We start from the raw sequence: 22,591 nt of genomic DNA on the forward strand, positions 1-22,591 counted from the left end.
TCCAGGTCACCCCAATCCGTTTAAAGACAGGAGCCCAAAGACGACCCAGGACCCCATACAATTTGCTCCTGGATTCGGACCAGATCCCCACTCTCCCGAAAAGGTTCAGAACCAGCTGGGGTTGGACAGGAATATCCTCAAATTGAGGGCTCCCTCCCTACCACACCAGGATGGGGCCTGGCCCGAGAAGGCATGACAAGAGCGGTGGGGGGCCGGACCAGCAGGATCACAGGTCCCGCCTCCCCCAGAGCCACACCCCCCGGAGGCAGCCGTTCCAATGAGCTCTGGCTTTCCTTCAGGATGGCGGGGCCAGGCCCACCTGGGCAGGTGGCTAGACCTGCTGGACTTATTCCCCTGGAATGAGGCTTCTGAGGCCCAGACCTGAGTCCGCATACAGCGGGGGAGGGGTGCTCGCCGAGCTCTGGTCCGGTCTGGGCCTCAGGGCTCCCTGCGGGCTCTGCAGTTTCCAGGAGGCTCAGTGCTCAGCCGCTGGGCCTGCTGCCCAGGCCTGGGGGCACCACAGACTCCTCTGAGATGGGGGAGTAGGGTCCCCCTCCCTCCCACACCCCCACCTCTCTTCTGGCTGAGAAAAGAGCTCCACAAGCACCCCACCCAGGGGTCTGGGAACCTGGCTGGCACAGGGACACCCCGACCTGTGTCCGCAGAGCAAGGATTCCAGGTGACCACAGGGCGCCAGGTGAGCACAGCAGAGCAGGCGCGGGCTGAGGGCCTGGGGAGGGCGGGGCAGAGCACCTGGGGCTGGGATCCACACCCCAACCCTATCCTCAGCACCGGCTCCTGCCGTGTCCACAGAGACATCCCCCTCAGAGCCTCTGCAGACAGACCCTGCCTGGAGGCCCGAGCTCCACCTGGGACCCCACTTGCTGACAATGACGAGGACCCGTCCTTCCAGCCACGAGCGGGAGTCAGACGAAGTACAGGCTGGGTGCAACCGGCACTGCCTTTGGGCACAGACAGACCAAGGCGGTCGCGTGGGCTGGGGGGAGCCACGTCTGCTGCGGTTCTGGGGGTGGGGTCCTTAGAGCCTAGGACGGTGCCTGGGCCAGAGTATCATAAAGATCTGTGGAAAGGAGAGCGAGAGGGGCGGAGGGAGAGGGAAAGGATGGCTTTTAAAATTCACCCTTAGAGAAGGATGTTCTAGACTACGCCACCTCCACCCCTGAGGCTGGAGTGGGGCCCCCAGAGCCGACCCTGAAACCAAGACTGGAGTGGAAGAGCTTTATTTGGGGGTCACGGCAGGAAACAGCCAGAGAGGGTGGGCAAGGCGCCGATGTTGGGGGTGCTCCTGAGGGTCCTTGCTGTGAGCACCCCTGCTGGGGGCCTTGGATTCTGCGGATCCCCAGCAGCTGGGCCAGGCTCTGGCTCCGGGCTGGTGACCAGAGCCGAGGGCAGAGCCGCAAGAGGCCAGAAGGGGGCGCGTGGGGAGAGCGAGCACCCGAGCGGTCAGCCCCCTCCTGGGCATCTCCCCGCTGGCTGAGGCTGGACCCGCCTGCGCGCCGTTGTCGCCTGGACCGCAGCTTCGGGGCTGCCTTTGCACCCCAGTCTGCATCACCTGGGCTTGTTAGATCAGATGATTTCCTGGGCATGCATGGCCCCAGGCCCGGCAGGATGATTGGCTGGTCCCTGAAGAGGATTCGGCACAGCTAGCCTGACTCCTTCCTGCCCCTTCCCCAAGCCCAGGTACCCCTTGAAGCTGAGCTGGGAGGCTCGGGGGACCTCTGACTGGAATTATGGCCCGGGGAAGGGAAAGGAGGGAAGGCTGAGCAGTGGCCTTCTGGTCTCAGTCCCGCAAAGTCCAGAATGTCCAGAGTGACCACCGACAGCTCCTGCACTCACAGCTCAGCAGCCCGGGAAGCATCGCATCCCTGGGGACCCAGCTGCTGTCCTGGGCTGGGGCTCACAGGCTCTGAGTGGGCCAGGTGAGGCGCCCACCCCAGCCAGAGTTTAGCGGGACGTGTCGCCGGACAGAGGGGGATGATGCTGGCATGCAAAGAGACAGCGGGTGAGCCGTGCGGAGAGCCTTGCCCGTCCCAGGACAGTCGCTGCAGGCCCTGGGCTCCCCTCCTCCCATAGGCGGGCTGTGCTGTCCGGCGCCATTCTCCTTACCTGCCCCCAGGACCCCTCCCGGTGCCGGGCCCCTCTCCAGGGCTGGCCCTGCTCGCCCTTATTCCCACCCCGCCCACCTACCCTCCCCAGGCACCTGGCCCAGGCATCGAGGCCCCTCCCCTTCCAGGCCACACGCAGCCCTTGATACATCCTGCATGGTCTTGTCACCCTGGCCCCTCTGCCCCTTCTCCTAGTGCTGCCACGCTGCTGCTGGGGCCCCCGATCTTCGTGGACCTCTAGCGGAGAGTCCCTGTGGCGTCCTGGGGCCTCACGGCATCCGACCCGCACTGCGGTGAGCTGGTGCTTGGGGGTTAAAGCTCTGTGGTCACCATCTCGACATTCTTAATACTTCGTCTTTGAATGTACGTTTTGTAAAGTACCATCCAGTGGGACAAAGGGGCACGTGGCAGGGACTTGGGGCCTCCCAACATCCCTTCCCCTAGGACCGATTCTTGGTTGCCCACTTCCCTGTCCCCCAGCCAGTGACCATCACTGACCCTTGCCCCAGCGGGGGTCTAGGGGTGAACACAGAGGAACACTGATTGACAGGGATGGGCCCCAGGTGTCTACGACAGTCTGTGTTCCTCTGTGAGAGCCCCTGACGTTAACCAGCAAATAATAAATAGTGACTGCCGCCACAGGTCCGAGAGACGCGGAGGGAAGGGAGGCAAGGCCTCTTCCTGCTTCTGGAACAAGGCCCCAGGTTTGCAGCCTGCACTGTGGTGGCCCCGCTGCGCCGGGAGCTCACCTGCATCCTCTCACTGCCAAGGTCGATGTCCCCCGAGTTGAACGAAGCTGCAGAGCGACTCAATCCCTGCTGTCGTATCAACCACCCGGCAGGGTGCGTCCCGCTCCCACAGCTGTGAGACATCCGGGCCCCAAACCCCCTGGCACTGTCTCTGGGGACAGATGGTGGTTCGCTGCTGAGGCCGAAGGTGCCCTTGACCAGGTGGAGCTCAGACACAAGTGCAGCTCCTGGAGAAGCAGGGTGGGAGCTGACAGGCATGACCGGCACGGGCCAGGGGTGCTGCAGGGCCCCCGGGGAAGCGGCAGGGCCCAGGGGTGCCTCCAGCCGGCCCCAGACTAGCTGTGCGGTCTGGGCAAGCTTTCTCTTCTGGGAGGCTTACCAGCTCCAGGAACCCAGAGCTGCTTCTATCTCACCAGTTTGCTCTCTACCTGTTAGATGGTTCACCTCCCCTACACCGAGCTGTCTTCCCAGCACTCAGCAGTGGACACGGGCATGGCCCGGGCTGCAGGAGCTCCTCTCCCAGTGGGTGGGCAGTCAGCTCTGCGCCCTGGCTCCCAGGCCTAGCTGGCGAGGCTCTGCCTGTCCTGAGCCTCAGTTCTGGGATGGGCCCCAGAGGCCTTCCCCAGGTCAGGCTGGCACCCCTCCTGGCTCCATCTGAGCTCTGATCCAAGGTGCCCTGTTTACCCCCCATCTCTCTCCCCTCTGGGTCGTGGGGCAGCATGAGGTGCATCCTCTGCCCTTGAACCTTCCCCTCAATGAACGATCAAGCGATCAGCATTTTGCAGGCTGTGAAGCATCCCCCCACCTCAGGGGCTCTGTGGGGTAGGGACCGCCTGTACCCCCAGAACCCCACACATGCAGAGCACACAGTAGTGCTCAATGAACACTTACGGAATTAGTGACCCAATGAGACACTTACGGAGGGGCAGTTTCAAAACCGTAAAGTGCTGTAAATTACAGGAGGCACGTCAAGGTTACTCCTGAGCTGGGGAGCAGGGAAGCCCGAGAAAGTGAGCAGGTTTGTGGCGTATGAAGCAGCTCCAGAGAAAGTGCAGAGGGGGTGGTTTCTGGAAGGAGGCCATTGATTAAGGATGAGCCCCGAGAGTTTAGGTGAGAAAGGGACCGGGGAGGGGCTGACGCCAGCACGAGCACCTCTATCACCGCTCGGGTGGCCAGGTGTCTTTGTTTGCAGGCCCCCAGAGGCCAGCTGTTGGGTGAGCCCTGTCCAACCCCCAGGGGGCAGTTTGCTCCAGCCAGGTGGTCACCTGAACTCAGGGCCAGCACCCTTTAGGCCCCACTCCCAGCTCGGCAGAAGGTCTCCCTGCCGGTGCATCCAGAGGCCTCTCTTGGGGGTCCCCTGCCGGATCTAACATCACGCAGGTGGCCAATGGGCGTGCTCTCTGACCCAGTGATCTGCCTGCAGGAACCTCCCTCTAGGTGTCCCTGCACTGGTGTGCACGTGCATCAGGGGCAGCGAGGCTGGGACAGCCTGGGAAGGACCTTCTGCCTCCCACCTTGTACCTTTCAGTACATAGATGAGGTGTTCTTGGTTTGTTTGTTCGTCTTTTTGGCCGTGCCACGTGGCTCCTGGGATCTTAGTTCCCCGACCAGGGATAGAACCCGGGGCCATGGCAGTGAAAGTGCTGAGTCCCAACCACTGGACTACTGGGGAAGTCCTAGATGAGGTTTTTCACCACGTGCTTACGTGCCTGTGAAACCAATAGAAAAATCAAACCTCTTTAAATCAATGTTGGAAATGTTTAGACAACCCCACCCCAGCTGCGTACAGCAGGGAGGGGGTGCCTGAGAGTGGAAGGCCCCGGATGGGGTGGGCTCCCTCTGTCACTGGACACACCTGGCAGGAGACCCCTGAGCTACGTGCCTGCATGGACCCGGCTCCTCCTCAAAGCTGAAGGGTGACCAGGGGTCAGGTGGGGGAGGGCAGGAGCAGAGTGTTCTGGGCAGTGGGGAGAGCCCGTTGGTCCCAGCACAGACCCAGGGCCGGGCAACCCTTGCCTCAGAGGTCCCCGTGCTGCTCCAAAGGCTGAGCTGATCAGTGTCACATGAGTCTCCCACACCCCCTCCCTGTGCCAGGAGCCGGGGCAGTTTCTCCCATTCCCTTCACGGCTGGACCATGGCAGTGACCCTCTGAAGTAAAAGGAAGCTCAGCTCCACACTCCGTGACTCCACCCTTCCTGTGTCCTCAGGCCTGGCAGAGGAAAGGCTTCCCCGGGGCTGGTCTGGGAGCCTCAGCCCCTTGCGCTGGGCCCACAGAGTCCCCACCTTGGGCCTCTGGGGGCCTATGCTCCCTGCTCTGAGCGGCCCTCACACCCCCCTCTCCCTGAGATCAGTGAGGACCACTGCCAGATTTCCCAGCTGGCAGGGTGGCAGCCCGGGGTGGGCCCAGGTGGTGGCTATCAGATCCTGCCTGCCCCTTCCCTGGCCAGCAGGCCTGTGTGGCCATACCTCCGCAGGCCTCTGGTTTCCAGGGCTACTCCTTCCACTGCTCAGCCCCTGTAACTCACCTCCAAATTTTTCAGTTGACATTATTTGTGATCCCTGTACTGGTTGAATAGTGTCCCCCCAGATTCCTGTCCAAAGGATACCTGTGAGTGTGACCTTATTTGAAAGTAGGGTCTCTGTAGATAGAATGAAGTTAAGATGAGGTCATACTTGACTAAGGCGGCCCTAAATCCGATGATGGTGTCCTTATAAGCGGAGGAAGACTCAGAGGCAGAACACAGGGAGAAGGCCATGTGTTGACAGAGGCAGAGAGCCGGCATTCCAGGCCTTCAACCTTCAGCAGGTCTGGGCCTTGCGAAGATGTTACACCTGCCAGAGCCAGAAAAGAAGAAAAGAGACCCACCTGGAAGCCATGTTGGGGAGTGGCCGAGGGGGCGCGGGAGCCCCGGGGAGCAGCCAGGCCGGGGGCCTGGTGTGGGGTGGGCTGGGAGTGAGTGGGGAGAGAGAAGTGGTCTCCCTGCAGGAAGGTGGAGCCAGGAAGGGGCTGTCCATCTCTGAGGAGAGACCAAAAGGCACCTAGCAGGTCCTGGACTAGGGCAAAGTGCAGGGATGAACTCTTTTCCTCCCTGTGGTCAAGAATCTAACATGCAACTATGATTATAAACTGGGGAACCCCTTGGAGACCCAAGAGAGCGCTCACACAGCAGCACCCTCGGGGAACCTCGAGTCGAAGGCTACGCGGGGACAGAGGCTGCAGAAGCCCAGGAGGAGCTGCCCCGAGGACCGCAAAGCTCAGAGCCTGGGCGCCCCTCCAGGGGTTGTTGGAGGGGCGTTTGGGGGAGAGCTGCGGGGTAGAGTGGACTGCAGCCTGGCTATAAGTGGCTTTCGGTGGGTGGCCGCACTCGCTGGCTCGAGTTTCTTCACATCTGGAGAACCAGCGCGGTGGTGCCACCAGGTTCACAACCTGCACCAGTCTGCGCCTGCACGCCACGCGGCAGCAGCATCATCATCGCCCCCGCTGCGCCTGCTGGTGCGAGGTCCGACAGATGCACACCTGCTGGGCGGTCCCCGCGGCGCCACTGGACACGCCCATGTGACTGCCCAGGCTCGCCCCGCCCTGCCGCGCGAGACTGGGACCCGGGTGTGAGATCCATCCCGCCGGGCGGCGACGCGCAGGCGCGGCGCGTGGCGGCTCGTCGACCTCCCGGCCTGCCCCGCGTTCGCTGACGTCGCGCAGCCTCGTCCTCGCTGCCGCCGCCGCCACCGTAGTCGCCGCTGCTGTCGCCGCCGCTGCAGCTGCCGCCGCCGCCGTTGCCGCCATTGAAGTCTGCGCCTCGTCAGTGCGTCTCGTCCCGCGCCCGCCCGCGAGCGGCCCGCGCGCCCAGCCACCGGCGCCGCCGCCCGGACGGCGCCCGGGGAGGAGGCGGCGGGCCCGGGGCCGCGAGAGCGCGGGTGACAGGCCCGGCCTCGCGGGGAGGCCCGAGCCGGCGGGCGCCCCGGCCCCGCACCGCGCCGGCTGTTCATGAAGCATGTCGGCCACCAGCGTGGACCCCCAGGTAGCGGTGGGGCCGGGGTCGCGGGGCCGGGCGCCGGGGTCGCGGGGTCCGCTCGCGGAGCGGGAACGCGGGGGCCGGGGTCGCGGGGCCCGGGTCGGGGTCGCGGGGTCGGCGTCGCGGGGCTGGGCCGATGTCGCCCGGGACCGCGGGCCCTTTGGGGCCGGAGCGCGCCGCCCGCCGGGAGGGGTTCTCATGGGTAATTTTGTGTTCCCCTCTCCCCTGGTGCTGTCCGCTCGCGCGTCTGGGCCTGCGGCGAAGCAGAGAACAAAAGGGCAAGATAATAAAGGTGAGCGGAGTCCGGATGGCGGTGCGGGCCGGGAGCGGAGGGGGCGGCGCTCGCCTAGAGCTCGGCGCGCGTGTTGGGGGAGGAGAGGTCTTGGAAGCGGCAGCCAGAACCGCGGAGTTTTTCTCCCTCTTCTTTGGGGAGACGAAACCTTAGGCTGTGATATTGGGGGAGACGTAACAGGTCGGAAGCAGGGAGTTTTCACGGAGAAGCAAGCAAATCGGTGGTGAGAGTAACTCCATCTCTCCCTCCCACGGCAGGCTGGTTGATTGGGGTGGGGGAAGGGAAGGAGGCCGGGGGCCCAGTGACCTGCCTGTCTGCGGCCCCAGGTGTGGGGCTGGCCCTGGGGCGGCTGCTGGCCCTTGGCCCTGTACGCTGGCGCCTTACCCCAGTCTTTTGAGCCTCTTGGGATGCTCTGGCTTGGGGTCCACCCCCAAAACTCCGTCTTGGGAGAACTGGTGTCGCTTCATGTTTACTCCGAAGACTGTTTTGAACCAGTGTGTGTGTTACTCGGGTGTAACCAAATACGGTTATCATGTTTTGAGATTGGAGAAGGCCCAGCACTTATTTACCTTTCCCTTCTTTTCCTGGCTGAGCGTGGTGACAGTGGAAAATAAGAGCACAGCCAGATACCAGTTAAGAAGCGTCGCTCAGCTGCAGCTTCCCAGCTTTGCTGCCCACATAGCCAGGCTTTAGGAAGCACCGTTCTCTGTCTGGCAGACATAGATCTCAGCCCACATCATCTTTACCAAAACCTGGTTACGAGTTCCTTGCAGTATTTTGTCTGCACCTATATTTTGTCAATATCTACCAAAGTACGATTAATTTTTATCAGAAACGTAACCTAAGTTATTGAAAGTTTTGTATTAGCTTTCTAATTAGTTGTGTAAGTATCAGTTCTGTAATGTCTGTGCCCATTTTTAAGTAAAAGTGATTTATAGTAGAAGTTGATGGGTATAAACTTGAGTATCTTTAATTTCTGTGATTAAAAGGAACTTTAAAAAAATTCAAAGGTAATATTTTGCAACTTCTCATTCTAGTACAAAATGGTTCTTTGCATCAGAAGGATACAGTTCATGACAATGACTTTGAGCCCTACCTTTCTGGACAGTCAAACCAGGTGAGTTTGTTTTTTTATTTTTTAACATTTTTACATTTATTTTGACTGAGGTTTGTAATAAACCTTTATTAGCGTATTTCTGACTTTATTGTCCTAAACAACAGAGAAGCAGACTATAAAGTACTAGAAATAAAGGAAGAGGCTGACAAAGGCTTATATTGAAGAGCAGCTTCACGTTGAAGGTGGGGCATGCGTGCGGGGAAGCTGGTTTTCTCTCTGGAGGAAATGGTGTCCCACGCGCCTGGCAGGCACGCGGGATTCTCGTCGGCCTCAGCACTGGTGGGTGAGTGATGCACTGCGTTAGACAGAGCGGGGGTGTGCGGAGTTCTCTGAAGTTTTCCGGGGACTGTTTTTAGCTCTGGATGATTGGACGTTTGGTCTCGAGCAGCTAGAGCAGGACTCTGGAGTGAGACTGCGGCCTTGGGCTCTTCACACCGCTGCTGACTGTGGCGCTTCTTCAATGGCTCGCCCCCTCTGTGCTTGCTTCCTCTTCTTAGGACAGTTGGAAGAGGCGGCTCCTGATAGGGTTGTGGGGAGGGTGAGACTAGATGGTGCCCAGAGAGCTCAAGGCAGCACCTGAGTGAGATGTAGCCGCCTGTTCTCTCAGGTGTCGCAGGCTTTCTCAGCCTTGGCACTAAGGGGGTTGGGGACAGAAACGCTCGCTGTTTGGGGGGCCTTGTAGGTTGTTGAGCAGCGTCCCTGGCCTTCATCCGTGAGCTGTCATTAGTATTTGCGTACCACCCTCCGCATAACAACCAAAAACGCCTCAGCAAACATCTGCTGGGGGGCTAAACTGTCCTGGTTAAAACCACTGGGCTAGTTGGAGTTGAGGTTTAAGCAAAAGATCTGCCGCTTTTAAAATGCACAGTGTATGTTTGCTTTAGAGCAAAGTCAGGCTCTGCCTCTTCCCTGTGGGATGAAGCTAGTCTGCCCTTCTGTAGAACGTCTTAGAACTTTTCTCCATTCTTCTCCTCCTGCTGCACTTGGCAAGTCAGCAGCCGAGGAGCCTGAGAGACCCTGTTCAGGGGGCCCCCTGAGGGCCCACCCCTCCTCTGGGCAGGACAAGGGGCTGCTCAGTGACGGGCTTTCAGCCAGAGGTGATGGCAGGAAGTTAAGTGGACTTACTTATTTCTCTTATGTGATTTGCTCTAGCAGGTGTTGTGTGTGGCTTTTAACCAGAAATTCAAGGGAGGGGGTCGCTTCACTTGGAATCTTTTTTTATAAGGTAGGAGCTTTTGATACTCAGGAGGATGTCTTTAAAAGTGGAGTAGATGACTTTCTGATGTCAGGGGAGTAGTCCCAGCTGGCTCATGCTGGAGATGCCGCATGGAAGCACCGTGGTGGGTTGGTGCTATCAGTGGACAGCCTTAAAACATCCTCTTCATCTTGTGTGTTAAAATGTGTACTTGTCAGCAAGATGATTAATCAGCACATCACTTAGGAGTGAATTTATTGAGAAAACTCTTAATTGAGAACAGACCTTCCAGAAATGCCCAATTGTTGCAGAGTGTAGGAAGCATGCAACACGGGAGGGCTCTTAGATCCTAGTTTTCCCGGCCTTTTCGTCGTACGGATGAGGAACCTGAAGGCCAGAGAGGCTCTGCTGTGCCTGCTGGCAGAGCCAGGCTGTGGACTGAGGGTCGGTACCTCTCACCCAAGTGTGCAGCGGGATCCTTTGGTCCTGTGTTCGCCACTCGTTTCTTCACGTGGGCTGTGATGCAGTCAAGGGTCCCTTGAGATTGTCACTGCCTCTAGGTGTGGCCTCTGCCGTGACATCCAGCCCAGACTGCTAGTGAGGAAGCCGGAGCGGAGGTTGGTGTGGCAGGAAGCAGTGAGCGCACACTTCCTGTCTGTCCATTTAGCCTTTACTGAGGTGGTGTTGACATGAGATGAACTGCCCGTGTTTAAAGAGGACGGTTTCATATGTGGCCTTTCCCTGGTACGCATGCGCACCTGTGGAGCCGTCACCGCGGTGGAGGTCGTGGGCGTATCCGTCAGCCCTGGGCTGCGTTCTTACCTTTTCTTAACCCAGCTGTGGTTTGTAGTAGCCGGTTGGAGACACTCTGGTGTTCTGATTTGTGACGCCTTAGCGCTTCGGAAGACTTGGAAAGCATTTAAAAGCGTGCCTTTCCGTTAGCTGACTTGTACCACGCTTGGGGTGGGTGCGCTTCCCTCAGAAAGGCCTGGGGACCCTGCCCTCGGTGTGTGTTTTCCTTCCTACTGGCACCCCGGAGCATCCTTACGTAGCAGACTTGAACTACACTTCAGTCAGCTGTTTGGACACGATGGGGGGAGAGGAAGCACGGGGGGGCGGTGGGGGCCCAGGGGCGAGGGTGTGGGGCTCTGACGCTGCTGACTTGTCCTGACTTCGCCCTCCTAAGGGCCGGCCTGCTTTCTCGTTCTCTGTTTTTTTCTTTGAAAGGTAAGGAAAGACTGCAAGGACCCAGAAAGTTCCTGCTCAGAGTTTTGGAGACAGCGCCTCTGAGTTTGGTGTAGGTGCTGCTGGCCAGATGCCAGGCCGAGCGTGTGGACGGAGGGGTTACCGGGGATTCTGCGTCTCCACTCAAGCACTCAGTTGTCGACAGCCTTGTCAGCGTGCCCGGTCACGTCTGACGTAGACAGAAAGGAGAAAAGTCAACTTTTTCGTTTTTCCTCTTTAATAATTCAGCTGTGTTCTAAGTGTACCGAGAAGCATTCGCCTTTTAGGAATGTTGTATAAATTTACTCGTTTCAGGTTCTAGGGCTGATCATTTGTAGTTGCTTTAAGCCGTGCTGTTGATCGAGTCCTCTGATGAGATGTGGGTAGAGCTGCCCAGAGTGCTGTGGGGTGTCCGCCACTTGAGGGTCAGTGTGGCATCTCTTCGAGACCTCGTGTCCACTGTCTCTCACGTGCCGTCCGTCCTGCGTGGTCGAGCTGACAGTTACGCCTCTCTGCTCTCTTGGCAAGAAGCTCCTGTCTGGCCACCCTGAAGGCTCCTTCCTTGGAAATGGTGCTCAGCTGTCACCCAGTGTTTCTGTCAGGTTTGGGGGCGTTTCCCCCAGCGGCACAAAGCTGGACGCACCGACGCCTTCTCGCAGCGCCTGCGCCGTGCAGAGAGCCTGGAGGAGCTCAGCCCGCGCCTTCCTGCTGCTCCACAGTGGCTCCGGGGGCCTGGGTGGGGGTCAGGGGGAGCACTTGGTCATGGGCACTGGTTGCCAGTGGCTGCGTCTGGGAGCCGGGGGCGTCCTTCAGACGCGGCGATGGTGCCGCCGAGTGGCATCGGGACACACTGCTCACCGCTGTGAAGCTGCTCAGAGCCGCGCACCTCAAGGGGGGAGACAAGCGCAGAAATTGTGTGGGTGTCGGAAGCCATGGTCTCCTCTGACCTGACCTGCAGCCTGAAGCCCAGGAAAAGCGAGCGGCCAGCTGCACCCCAGGATTTTCCCCAGGAGCTGTGGGCGTGGGGGGCCTGCTCTCAGCCCTGGGTCACTTTGTCACTGCTTTCACAATTGCCCTTGGTACCTCCCCTCTTGCATAGTTTATTCCGGCCCCCTGCATCCCCCACGTAAATGCTTCTCAGCGTACGAGGTGTTCCATGTGCCTTGGTGTCTGAAGCCTTGGGCTTTCCGTTTCTCCCTCCAATCCCTCTTCTTGGTCACTGTAATGGTTGAGTCACTTTATTGTTTGTGAACCTTAAAGCATTTGAGTAATTTCAGAACTTCTCAGAAAAATGGATACAGGAATCAAACGTTCCAACTTTCAAGCAGGTGGTTTTGGTCATTGAGCGTGAGGGTTTTTTATAAAACTGGGTAAGTTTTGTTTTAAGTACAAAAAACTTAATTATAGAACAGGTTTATGGGTTTATCGTGTTTTACTGTTTGGTTTTTCAAAGCAAGTCATCGAGGGGTAAGTGTCACGACTGTTGGGGTTTGTTTTGTGTGGAGTGCCCATTTTGTTATCACTTCTGACTCGGTCACAAGGAGGCGCCCTGGAAGTCCAACGCTTGGGGTGTCTTTTCTACTGTCACTGGACTAATTCTGCCTTGGAGACCTGTCAGCCTCCCTTTCTTGAGTCCCTAAGTTATACAAAGGCTACAGTTAGACGTGTCACACGTGAAAGTGGTCTTCGGGGGGGCGCGGTTTTACCTGCGTCGTCCTTAAAAGAGTTGGTTCCATGCTGCTCCTTTGAGTAGCCCCGCGATGCCTCTGCACAGAAGCATTAATGCACTAAGAGAAAGGGCGCGATTTGTCGTCATCCCTTTGGTTTCTGCACCCACGTCCCTGGCAGGTGAACTTGGGCCTCTTTACCTGGGCTGCACAGCTAACTAAGTAGATGGCATGTTTGCTGTCGCAGGAGCCCAGCTGGGGAGCGTGGCTCTGAAGAGCCTGAGGCCGCGGCTGGGCGGGCTTCTGAGGGGCTGGGTGTGAGTTCGAGCAGTGCCCGAACCCTGCGGTGCCCCTGGCGGCCTTGTGTTGCAGCTCTCTGAGTGGCACGGTTCAGTTTCACTGTGACTCGGGGCTGGGACAGTCAGCCTGAGCACGGCGGACAGTGGCCCCAAGCCCTGGTGGCGGGGGGGCGGGGCGGGGGATGCGGACCGCAGCAGGGAAGGCCCCACGGGTTCTCCTGCTGTTCCTGGCAGCTTTGCCTGTTACTCCGTTGCTTCACTCTTGGAGTTTGGAAGGAGACCCAGCAGATGTGGTAGAAGATGGGCTGCCAGTAAGGGGATGAAAATGGATTCAGTTCCCAGCACCGGAGGTCACTGCATGCAGCCTGCCGTGCACCCCGCGGCCTGGTGGGGACAGACGATGTGGGGAGGGCTCGGCCAGGGCCAGCTCGGAGCCCTGGGGATGGCGGTGCGGGTGGCACGCGGCATCTGCTTAGTAAACCACAGCTTCTTACCCTGTGAACTTGAAGTGAGGCGTCTTCGTTCCTTTTGTTGTATGAATTTAAGTGTTCAAGGGAGAGCTGCAGTCCAGGTTATTTCACGATTTTCCGGTAAAGAGCTGCAGCCTCACTGGTGCTCTCCTCGTAGTGACCTGCCTGCATTGACACGTTGTGGGAGGAGAGGGTGGAGTCCTCCCAGGGCTGCCTCCGCCTTGGTCCTGCCTGTGGCTGGGTGAAGGATTCGGGGGTGCCGGCTGGCTCACCTCCTCTTTCCCTGGACAGTCCTGGCTGGAGGTGGCTGAGAACTGCCCATCTGCACGATGGGGTCTGTGTGACCAGGGTGTTGGGCTTCTCCATTAATAGTGAGGTTGGGGTGGACTTGAGGGACGTGCCGTGGTTAACACAGTGCTTGTGGTCTCACGTTTTAAGGGAAGTCCTGTTGTGCTTAAGGCTGAAGCGTGGGTCAGAAGGGAGGTGCTGGCCCCGTGGGCTCAGTGTTCCGTGGCCGTGCTCCTGTGGCTCCGGTTGGATGCGTGGCTGTGTGGTGTGGATGCCACGCAGGCCTTGGGTCCTCTCTTCTCCCGAGTGCATTCCTTGTGTGCGAGGGAGGCCGCGTTGATGTGGCCCCGCCACTGCCGAGGTGGGTGCCCAGCTGATGGGGGAGGAGAGTGCTGGCCTCCCTTCAGAAGGCTTGTCCCCATTGTGCTGTTGAGGCACCGGTGGGCGCCGAGGTCAGAGGCTGGAGGCTTCCACCCCTGGGGCTGCCCCACCTCACAGGGCAAGTCCGCCACCCTGGCCTCCCAGGGACTGACTCTCCTCAGAGCAGCCCCTCCTGCGGGCACAGGGTGGGTGGAGGCAAGCAGGGAGGCGGGGCTGGGGGGCCACAATGCGGGGGCCAGAGTCACTGAGATCCTTTCAAGGGCAGTGGCTCAGGCGGCTCCCCTGCATTCAGAGCACTGATGACGGCCACTTGTCTGGCTTTTTCTACCCCCTGAGAATCTCAAGGATTCATGTTAACAGGCAAATAGGTATTACTCCATTTTAAAAGTGCTTCTGGAATAGTCTGCCGTCAAGTGGAGCAGCCAGCAGGAAGGAGGCGTGATTCCCGAAGCCCCAGGAATCCTAGGATGGGGCAGGGGGGAGGAGGTGCCGGGGGGACCGGCGGAGGGTGCCTGGGTCAGCACATCCCGTGCTGGGCCGGGATGTGCCGAGGAACTGGCCTGTCCTCCACGGGACTTCTGGGGGCTCCGGAGAGCTACTCCCTGTTCTCATTCCAGTAAAGCAGAGCCTCCTCCAGTCACCTGGGACACCAGCCACCCTCTGCCGGCCAGGGCAGCGGGTCCTCTGACTGGATGACAGGTGCGGGGTCGGGGAGGAGGGCTCTAGCCGCCGCTCTGCTTGTAGAACTTTCTGGTTACTTGGGAGAACTATGCAGAAATCGGACCAGAGAACTCCATGTTTGCCCCCGCTCTTGCTTTCCTTCACAGCCTTTCCGCTCTCGGGCCCAGTTCTGACCAGGACCCCTGGGTGAGTCTCTCTCCAAGGAGACGTCTTCCCAGAACTGCTGACCCCAGGTCTAAACCCGGCCCTGGGCAGCTTTCCTGAACCCCGCCCCCCCCAAGGGGAGGCCCTGCAGCTACTTAAACTCCTCCCAGGGGTTCCGGCCATCACACGGAGGCACATTTTCAGTAAGGGTCTCCCCGCCGTAGCCAGCTCCCCTCTGAGAGCCCCAGGAAACGGTGGGGACTGAGGGGGCCAGACCCCTTTGGGCTCAGGGGTAGGGGCGGGGCGGGAGTCCTGGGGGTCATCCAGGTGGGTCATCAGCACGCCTGTAGCCCTGAGCTCGTGGCTGCTGCCTCCTTAAAGCTTGCTCACTTGGCGCTGTGCTGTCCGTGCTGTCAGTGTCCTGCGTAAGCATTATTGCCAGTGGGACAGAGACCTGTTCCTCAGGCTGAGTGCCTTGAAGTGGGCCACTCTTCAAGGTGCAGTGGAGGGGTTGCTGAGAGGATTGCTTCACCTAACTTGAATCCAGATCAGTTGCAAGTGACCCTTTTGTTTGGAGTGGCCCCTGGGTCGTCTGGGCGTCGCCCTCTCTGTCCTGGCTGGGCGCGCTGGGAGGGGAGCCGGTGCTGCACAGGCCCGTTCCCCACCAGCCTGCGCTGAAGTAGGCGTGCTTGACGTGGCAGCGCCTCCTCCGGGTCGGGACAAGTCTAACTCATCACGTGCTTGTTTCCGCAGAGTAACAGTTACCCCTCCATGGCCGACCCCTACCTGTCCAGCTATTACCCACCATCCATCGGATTTCCCTACTCCCTCAATGAAGCGCCGTGGTCTACCGGAGGGGATCCTCCAATCCCATACCTCACCACCTACGGACAGCTCAGTAACGGAGACCAGCATTTTGTGCACGATGCTGTTTTCGGGCAGCCTGGGGGCCTGGGGAACAACATCTATCAGCACAGGTTTAATTTTTTCCCCGAAAACCCCGCCTTCTCGGCCTGGGGGGCGAGTGGGTCTCAGGGGCAGCAGGCTCAGAGTTCAGCTTATGGGAACAGCTACACCTACCCGCCGAGCTCCCTGGGCGGCACGATCGTGGACGGACAGACAGGCTTTCACAGCGACACCCTCAACAAGGCCCCTGGAATGAATAGCCTGGAGCAGGGCATGGTGGGCCTGAAGATTGGGGATGTCACCACCTCTGCAGTCAAGACGGTGGGATCGGTCGTCAGCAGCGTGGCGATGACGGGCATCCTTTCCGGCAGCGGCGGGACGAACGTGACCATGCCGGTGTCGAAGCCGACCTCGTGGGCGGCCATCGCCAGCAAGCCCGCCAAACTGCAGCCGAAGATGAAGGCGAAGAGCGGGCCCGCCGTCGGGGGCGCGCTGCCCCCTCCGCCCATAAAGCATAACATGGACATTGGCACCTGGGACAACAAGGGGCCCGTGCCCAAGGCCCCGGCTCCGCAGCCCCAGCCGGCCCCCCAGGCGGCCCCCCAGCCCCAGCCGGCCGTGCAGCCCCTTCCCACCCAGCCTCCCCCTCCGGCCCCACCACAGCATCCGGGCCCCCAGCAGCCGCCCCAGACCCGCTGGGTCGCCCCTCGCAACAGAAGCACGGCGTTCGGGCAGAGCGGGGGGACCAGCGGCGACAGTAACTCTCCCGGGAGCGCCCAGCCCAGCGCCACCCCGAGCCCGGAGTCCCACCCCGTCCTAGAAAAACTGAAAGCCGCCCACAGCTACAACCCCAAGGAGTTTGACTGGAACCTGAAGAGCGGCCGCGTGTTCATCATCAAGAGCTACTCAGAGGATGATGTGCACCGCTCCATCAAGTACTCCCTCTGGTGCAGCACGGAGCACGGCAACCGGCGCCTGGACAGCGCCTTCCGCGCCCTCGGCAGCAAGGGGCCCGTCTACCTGCTCTTCAGCGTCAATGGCAGCGGCCACTTCTGCGGGGTGGCTGAGATGAAGTCACCCGTGGACTACGGCACCAGCGCCGGGGTCTGGTCCCAGGACAAGTGGAAGGGCAAGTTCGACGTGAAGTGGATCTTCGTCAAGGACGTGCCCAACAACCAGCTCCGGCACATCCGGCTGGAGAACAATGACAACAAGCCGGTCACCAACTCCCGTGACACCCAGGAGGTGCCCCTGGAGAAGGCGAAGCAAGTGCTGAAGATCATCGCCTCGTACAAGCACAGCACCTCCATCTTCGACGACTTCTCGCACTACGAGAAGCGCCAGGAGGAGGAGGAGGTGGTGCGCAAGGTGAGTCTGGGTCCCGGGGGTGCGGTGGGTCGCTGGCAGGGGCGGGGGACGTCTGAGTGGTCACCACCGCGGAACCTGGGGTCCTTTTCCAGTTGTTAAGAAACACTGGTGCACACACTCTTGTAAAGGACCTGCGGGTAACTTGCTCTTTCTCTTTGTGAATTATGATGTTTTCTAGAACAGTGCTTCCTAGTCTCTGTCCAGCCAGGAATACTTAGAAATACTGTTCTGTGGCCCTGGGGTGGACAGGCGGGGCTGCTGGGGCAGATACCCCACCGAGGGCCTCGCTGGGCGTTGCCCTCGGCAGCAGGGACGCTCTGGTCTAGGGCTTGCTGCTTGCTTCTCTCTCGAAAACCCAATATCCTGCAGTTTTTGGAAACCTGAGTTTGCTCGTCTAGAGAGTAGAAGGGCAGGGGAGGGGGAGGTTGGAATGCAGGCAGTTCATAACTGAAATGTGTGCGTCTAGAGTCACAGCGAAAACCCTTGGGTGGGTCTCTGAGTGGGTCCCAACCTCCTGTGACAGCCCACAGAATGAGTCTGCTCTGTAGGAGATCAGGGCTCAGAGGCCTGTCAGTTGGCCCAGAAATGGGAAAAATAAGGACATTGTGACACACTTGGCAAAGCCACTTCGTTCAAGAGAGTTCGTCCTGAGATTCTTCCTGCTGTTTTGGTGTTAAAATGTTCTTTCTTTCGTGAAATGTCAGTTGATAATAGGTGGGTTTTCAACCCCTGTTTAGTCCTCTGTATTACAAAAAAAAAAAAAGCGTTACCCATCTGGGAAGTTCAGTGTCCTGAGTGTTTTCCGGCAGAAAGGCTTGTAAATGGGGTGTACAGAGAACACAGTGCTGGTAGCGGTTTTAAAGTTGTACAAAACTAACAGCTCACAGTTTGCAAAACTTTGAAAGCAGGTTGGTCGCACTCTCACTCTTGGGCGGAAAGGAGAAGGGCTTATTTCCAGTTACTGCGAAATTGGGTATAAAATGAACCACCAAATTGCTGGATTTGCAGGGACAGGACGGAGATCATGCTCACGAGACTTGACGTCCCTGGTGACTGGGCGCCGGCTCTGCGTGTGTGGCGTCTTAGGTGCTGTGGCCCTGGGTTCTGCTGGTTGTGATGAGCTGAGGGGTAAACTTGTGCCCCGCCCTGGTGGGTGTTTGAAGGTGCTGGTGACCTAGAACTTGCCTCGTGATGGAGCTGGCGCGTCAGGAATGGGCGGAGGAAGGAGCAGCCCTCCCTCAGACCCTCGGGGCCCGAGGCTTCCAGGTGTTACTGCAGCGGGCTCGGCCCGCTGTCCTCTGCCGCCCAGTGTCCTGTGCCGCTGGGCTTCGCTGTGAGGCTTCCCCGGGCTGCTCCTCCCTCCCCCTGGGGCAGCGAATGCTCCAGAAGCAGGTGAGCGCCTGCGAGGAAAGGTGCGCGGGCCAGCTGGGCTGAAAGCCTTTGTCCACAGGGGTCAGCGTTCCATTAATCCATGTTCTGGAAGCCCGACCTCTTGCTGTCCTGGTGGCCTCTCTCGAGCTCGCTGGACTGTAGAGGAGTGGGGGTGGGTCTCAACGTTGCCCCAGAAACTTCCACCAGGACGCTTGTCTTCAGGGCTCGTTCTGGAGTCGGCAGCTAGCACTGCTTTCCGTGCAGGAGTTGGGTGTGTCCTTAAGAAGGACGGGTACTGAGATGAGGTTGGGAGCAGCTCCCTGAAAACCCTGAGCTTGCTGGCGAGGCCACCGCCACCAAGAAGGCCGCCCTGGAGACTCTCAAGAAGTCCTTTTGTTGATCAGCTGGAGTTTGACTCCATTGCTTTGAAATGATCATGACGCTTAGAAACACGTTGTGTTGAAAGGTAAGATGTACTTGCCCTTCTGCAGGAGTGCTGGCTGTCCTGCATCTCAGCCGTCCATCTGAAAGCCAGCTGGCTCCTTAGGGAAGCACCAAGTCTTGTGGCAGCTGGGTCAGACCCAGCCCTGCAAGCCTCTGGGTTTTAAATGTAGAAACAGCCACTCCTTAGGGCGCTTAAAATAGTGCAGGTTTTAAGTGACAGAGTCAAGCTGAAGAGTCCCTCATACGACTGGCCTGGCCACGGTCCGGGGTCAGCTCTGCACAGGCACGCAACTCAGTGGAAAACCGGGCAGAGACAGGGTTAGGAGTGCGCCGTCTCTGTTGGGTTTGCTGTGAGAAGAGGCTGTTCACAGTCTCGGGGGTGGTGGTCCTTGTAATGGTTGAAGGGAGTCGGGGCTTTGGGAGGTGCCCACGCTTGTCGGCACCACTCCAGCCGCAGCCACTTTGAACTCCAAAGAGAGGCTTGCGCTGCCCTCCAGGAGGGGCGGTAGCTGTGGTCTTCCTCGGAGGATGCAGAGCACGGAGCTCCTGATCCTTCCGGTTCAGAGTTCAGGGTGGGGAGGCAGTGTTAATTCTTGGAGCTGCGGCCATCCACCCACCCAGCCCGGCTCACCCACCTGCTCTGGGGCTTTTCAGGACGGTGAGACGGTTTGAAAAGCACCGCAGGTGCCCTGCCCTGGTGACGGCACGGAGGATGTGGGGGAGTCAGCGTCTTATGAACCTGAAGACACACGCGGTCCGTTTCTAGCAAAAGAGAGGGTTTTGTTTGTGTTGTACATTACACGTGTAGTGATCCCAAATGTTTGGGCGTTGCGTCATCGACCAACCCCTGTCCGGCAGTGTCCATTACCAGCTTCATCCTGCTTGAGGGGGGCAGGAGGAGGGGGACTGTTCCATGTCTCAGCTGAATCGTAAGTAGAGGCCTAGATGGCTTCCGGCAGGCAGGCAGCCGTGGGGAGGGACTGAGCTGCGGGTCACAGGCTTGTCACACACTTTGGGAAAGGTGGTCCGCTTGGTGGGAGGAAATAAACTGGCCAGGGGAGTCTTCCCTGCGCAGGTGGCCACCACGTCAGGCGGTTATCAGGCGCCCATTCCTTGTGGCCAGGACCCCGAAGCTTGGAACTGTCTTGGGCGGTGGCCCCTGCAGGGAGCCGGGTCCAGATCTGGCCACAGCACCTCGACCTGGAGGGAATTTGTCTTCGCGGCACGTTCGCTCACTGTGTTAAGCTTCTTTTCTCTTTTTACAGGAGCGGCAGAATCGAAACAAGCAGTGAGGACGAAGCAGGTTCTGTACCGTCAGACGTGGGGCTGGCGCGGTTGGAGAGTGTGTGCTCGGTGCTGTCTCTTGGCGTCGGCTCTGGCCGGCCTCGCACAGGGCTCGACTGCTCGCATCTTTACGTTCTTTGTAGTTTATTTTTGCTCAGATGATCTGCATTTGTTTGTATTTTTTCTATGTATTACAGTATTGTAGAACTCACCAATAAAGGACTATGTTTTCGTCAGCTTATCAGTCACACTGACCTAATGTGAAATATAAGTATCCTTAAAAACAAAAACCTAATCCATCCCAAAGATTTATTATTATTATTATTGGTGAAAATTATGTTCTTATGTTCACGGTCATTTAATATCTTTACATGAGACTTCTTGTCTCTCACCCCTTTTGCTTTAATAGCGAGCGTAAGAACCCGTGCGTCGTCCGGCATTTAGCGTGTTCTGTTCAAGGGCTTCCCTTCAGGATATGCCGAAGTCACAGGCTGATGACCGCCTCGTCAGCCGCTTTGCCATTTCGTCTGTTACCTGTCGTCTGAATGCTGATCTGCCCGTTTGATTTCTACTGGACAGAAGGATAAATTCCAGTCTCCCCAGTTTGGTGAACCTGCTGTTTCCTGGGAACACGGGTCTTGCACAGCCGTGCGCGCCCGGCGGCTGCTCTGCTCCTACTCAGGCGGTGACCACAGGCCCGCGTGCGGAGGCCTTCCTCGTTGTGTGCAGGCCGTTCGCTCCCCCTTTTCTTCACTGGAGAGTCCTAATGCCGTTTCACGTTTTTATGCCAATAATGCTAAGCTTTAAACCTGGGATCTGGTAGTCCAGACAGTGTGATGGGTGATGCCACCGATTGTAAATTTCAGCGTGCGTGTCTAGTTTTTTTCCTGTTGAATGGGTACAAAAAAGCAAACAAACAGAAAACCTTTTAGAAACTGAATTTGCTGTCGTGTCTTGTGGGACGAGGGGCCTCCGAAGCACTCGCCACGGGAGTTCGAGCATGAAAGCGGTGTGCACGCCTGCCTGGCGCCCCGCACACGAGCCGGGCAGAGCCTCCCGTGCGGAGCGCAGGTGCTCTCTGAAAGCTGTACTCGCCAGGCCCTCCGAGTTACAGTTTAAGCCGTTTTATCTAGACTTGTATTTAGAACATGTCACTTTCTCTGAACTGTTATTGCCTGTACGGAGTCACAGACGACATCGGATAACTTCCTCTAGGAGAATACAAGCCTTAATAAACAATACCTATTTAGCAAGTCTGCGGTCACTTCATTCTTCACCCCGTTTTACCGGTTAATGTTTTTGTTTGTTTTTTGCTGTACGCGGGCCCCTCACTGTTGTGGCCTCTCCCGTTGCGGAGCACAGGCTCCAGACGCGCAGGCTCAGCGGCCATGGCTCACGGGCCCAGCCGCTCCGCGGCATGTGGGATCTTCCCGGACCGGGGCACGAACCCGTGTCCCTTGCATCGGCAGGCGGACTCTCAACCACTGCGCCACCAGGGAAGCCCACTGGTTAATATTTTACTTGCAGAGCTGGTTAAAAGGGTCACTTCGAGAGGTCCGTGTGTCTCCCATGTCTGCCAGCCGTTTCTCACGTGTGCTTGGCCGTCGGGTGGCCTCAAAGAGCAGGTGGCTCCTGGCTCGTCAGGTGGTCGGTGGGCGATGCGCTGATGGCAGTGCTGTGACACGGTGCCCTGCCTCTTCCTGCGAGTCAGCGGCAGAGGCCGTGACAGGATCAGCTACCAACTGGCCTGTGCACCTGTTCCTTAAATGGCACAGGCTCTGAAGGTGACCCCCAACGCTGCCAGCTCGCACCAGCCCTGGATCAGAGGGCGGCCGCCCTGCTGGCTTTGGGGGCACTCGGGCCTGAACGTTCCCGAGGAGGGAAAGCTACGCAGGTCGCGGTGTGGAAGGGTCAGCGGGGACCTGGCGTCACATCTCGCTTACAAAGGGCTGCTGCTTGTCTGCCCTCCCCAAAAACCCAGCCGGTCAGCCCACCCAGAAGCCCACCCGCTTCTGGGTGGGAGTCTTAGGGAGTCTTAGCCCTGCGGTGGCTTCTGTCCGCCCAGTGTGCTCCACACATCCCTCCGGCTCCAGAGGTTTCCTCGGAGGGTCTGACCGCAGACCGCGTCCTCACGGGCTGGCCCATGGGCGGCTCTTGCGCACTGGGTGTTAAACTGTCCAGTGACAGGGAGGCCCGGACAGAGGCGGGCTTGGCCTGCTGGTGGCCTGTGGCTTCTCCCTCAGTGGGCCCTGTGCCTCGGGTCCCTTGCCATCCAGGAAACGTGGGGTGGGGTGGGGGCTCATCGGGCACGACAACAGCCTGAGCCCAGGCCCACGAGCAGGTTCTTGTCAGGGCGCGGGGTCCTCGTGTCCCACCAGCGAACGCCGTGGCCGCCAGCGGAGTCCTCGCGTGGGCTACTCAGCCTTGTGTGCAAACCGCTCCTGCCCCCTCCCCAGCCTCCCCTGCACGCCCCCCGCGCTGGCTTCTCCCGCATGCTGCAGTCGCTTTTGAGCTTTGCACGCTCAACTGTTTTCGAAACCAGTGTGTTGTAAAAGGAATTTGAGCAGTTGTC

General features: G+C 58.9%; 1 protein-coding gene across 2 annotated transcripts; it reads left to right on the forward strand.

Moving 5' to 3' along the window:
- The first annotated feature begins 6,760 nt into the window (after positions 1-6,760).
- On the forward strand, positions 6,761-21,272 carry YTHDF1 (YTH N6-methyladenosine RNA binding protein F1). 2 transcript variants are annotated; one of them, XM_060123122.1, is made up of 5 exons: positions 6,761-6,894; positions 7,156-7,180; positions 8,218-8,297; positions 15,400-16,920; positions 20,001-21,272. In XM_060123122.1, the coding sequence occupies exons 1-5, from the start codon at positions 6,868-6,870 to the stop codon at positions 20,025-20,027; spliced, it is 1,680 nt and encodes a 559-aa protein (XP_059979105.1). In that variant the 5' UTR covers positions 6,761-6,867; the 3' UTR covers positions 20,028-21,272. The 2 variants fall into 2 exon arrangements, with proteins under 2 accessions (XP_059979105.1, XP_059979106.1); XM_060123123.1 differs by lacking the exon at positions 6,761-6,894 and adding an exon at positions 8,402-8,580.
- The last annotated feature ends 1,319 nt before the right edge of the window (positions 21,273-22,591 follow it).

The sequence above is a fragment of the Lagenorhynchus albirostris genome, chromosome 15 (genome assembly GCF_949774975.1).
Source record: "Lagenorhynchus albirostris chromosome 15, mLagAlb1.1, whole genome shotgun sequence".
In the NCBI taxonomy this organism is placed as follows: domain Eukaryota; kingdom Metazoa; phylum Chordata; class Mammalia; order Artiodactyla; family Delphinidae; genus Lagenorhynchus; species Lagenorhynchus albirostris.

Excerpts from the sequence above, each read along its gene's own strand:
- YTHDF1 (XM_060123122.1), top strand. The coding sequence starts at position 6,868 with ATGTCGGCCACCAGCGTGGACCCCCAG. Across the intron at positions 7,181-8,217 it reads AAAAGGGCAAGATAATAAAG|TACAAAATGGTTCTTTGCAT; the intron begins GTGAGCGGAGTC and ends TTCTCATTCTAG. Across the intron at positions 8,298-15,399 it reads TTTCTGGACAGTCAAACCAG|AGTAACAGTTACCCCTCCAT; the intron begins GTGAGTTTGTTT and ends TTGTTTCCGCAG.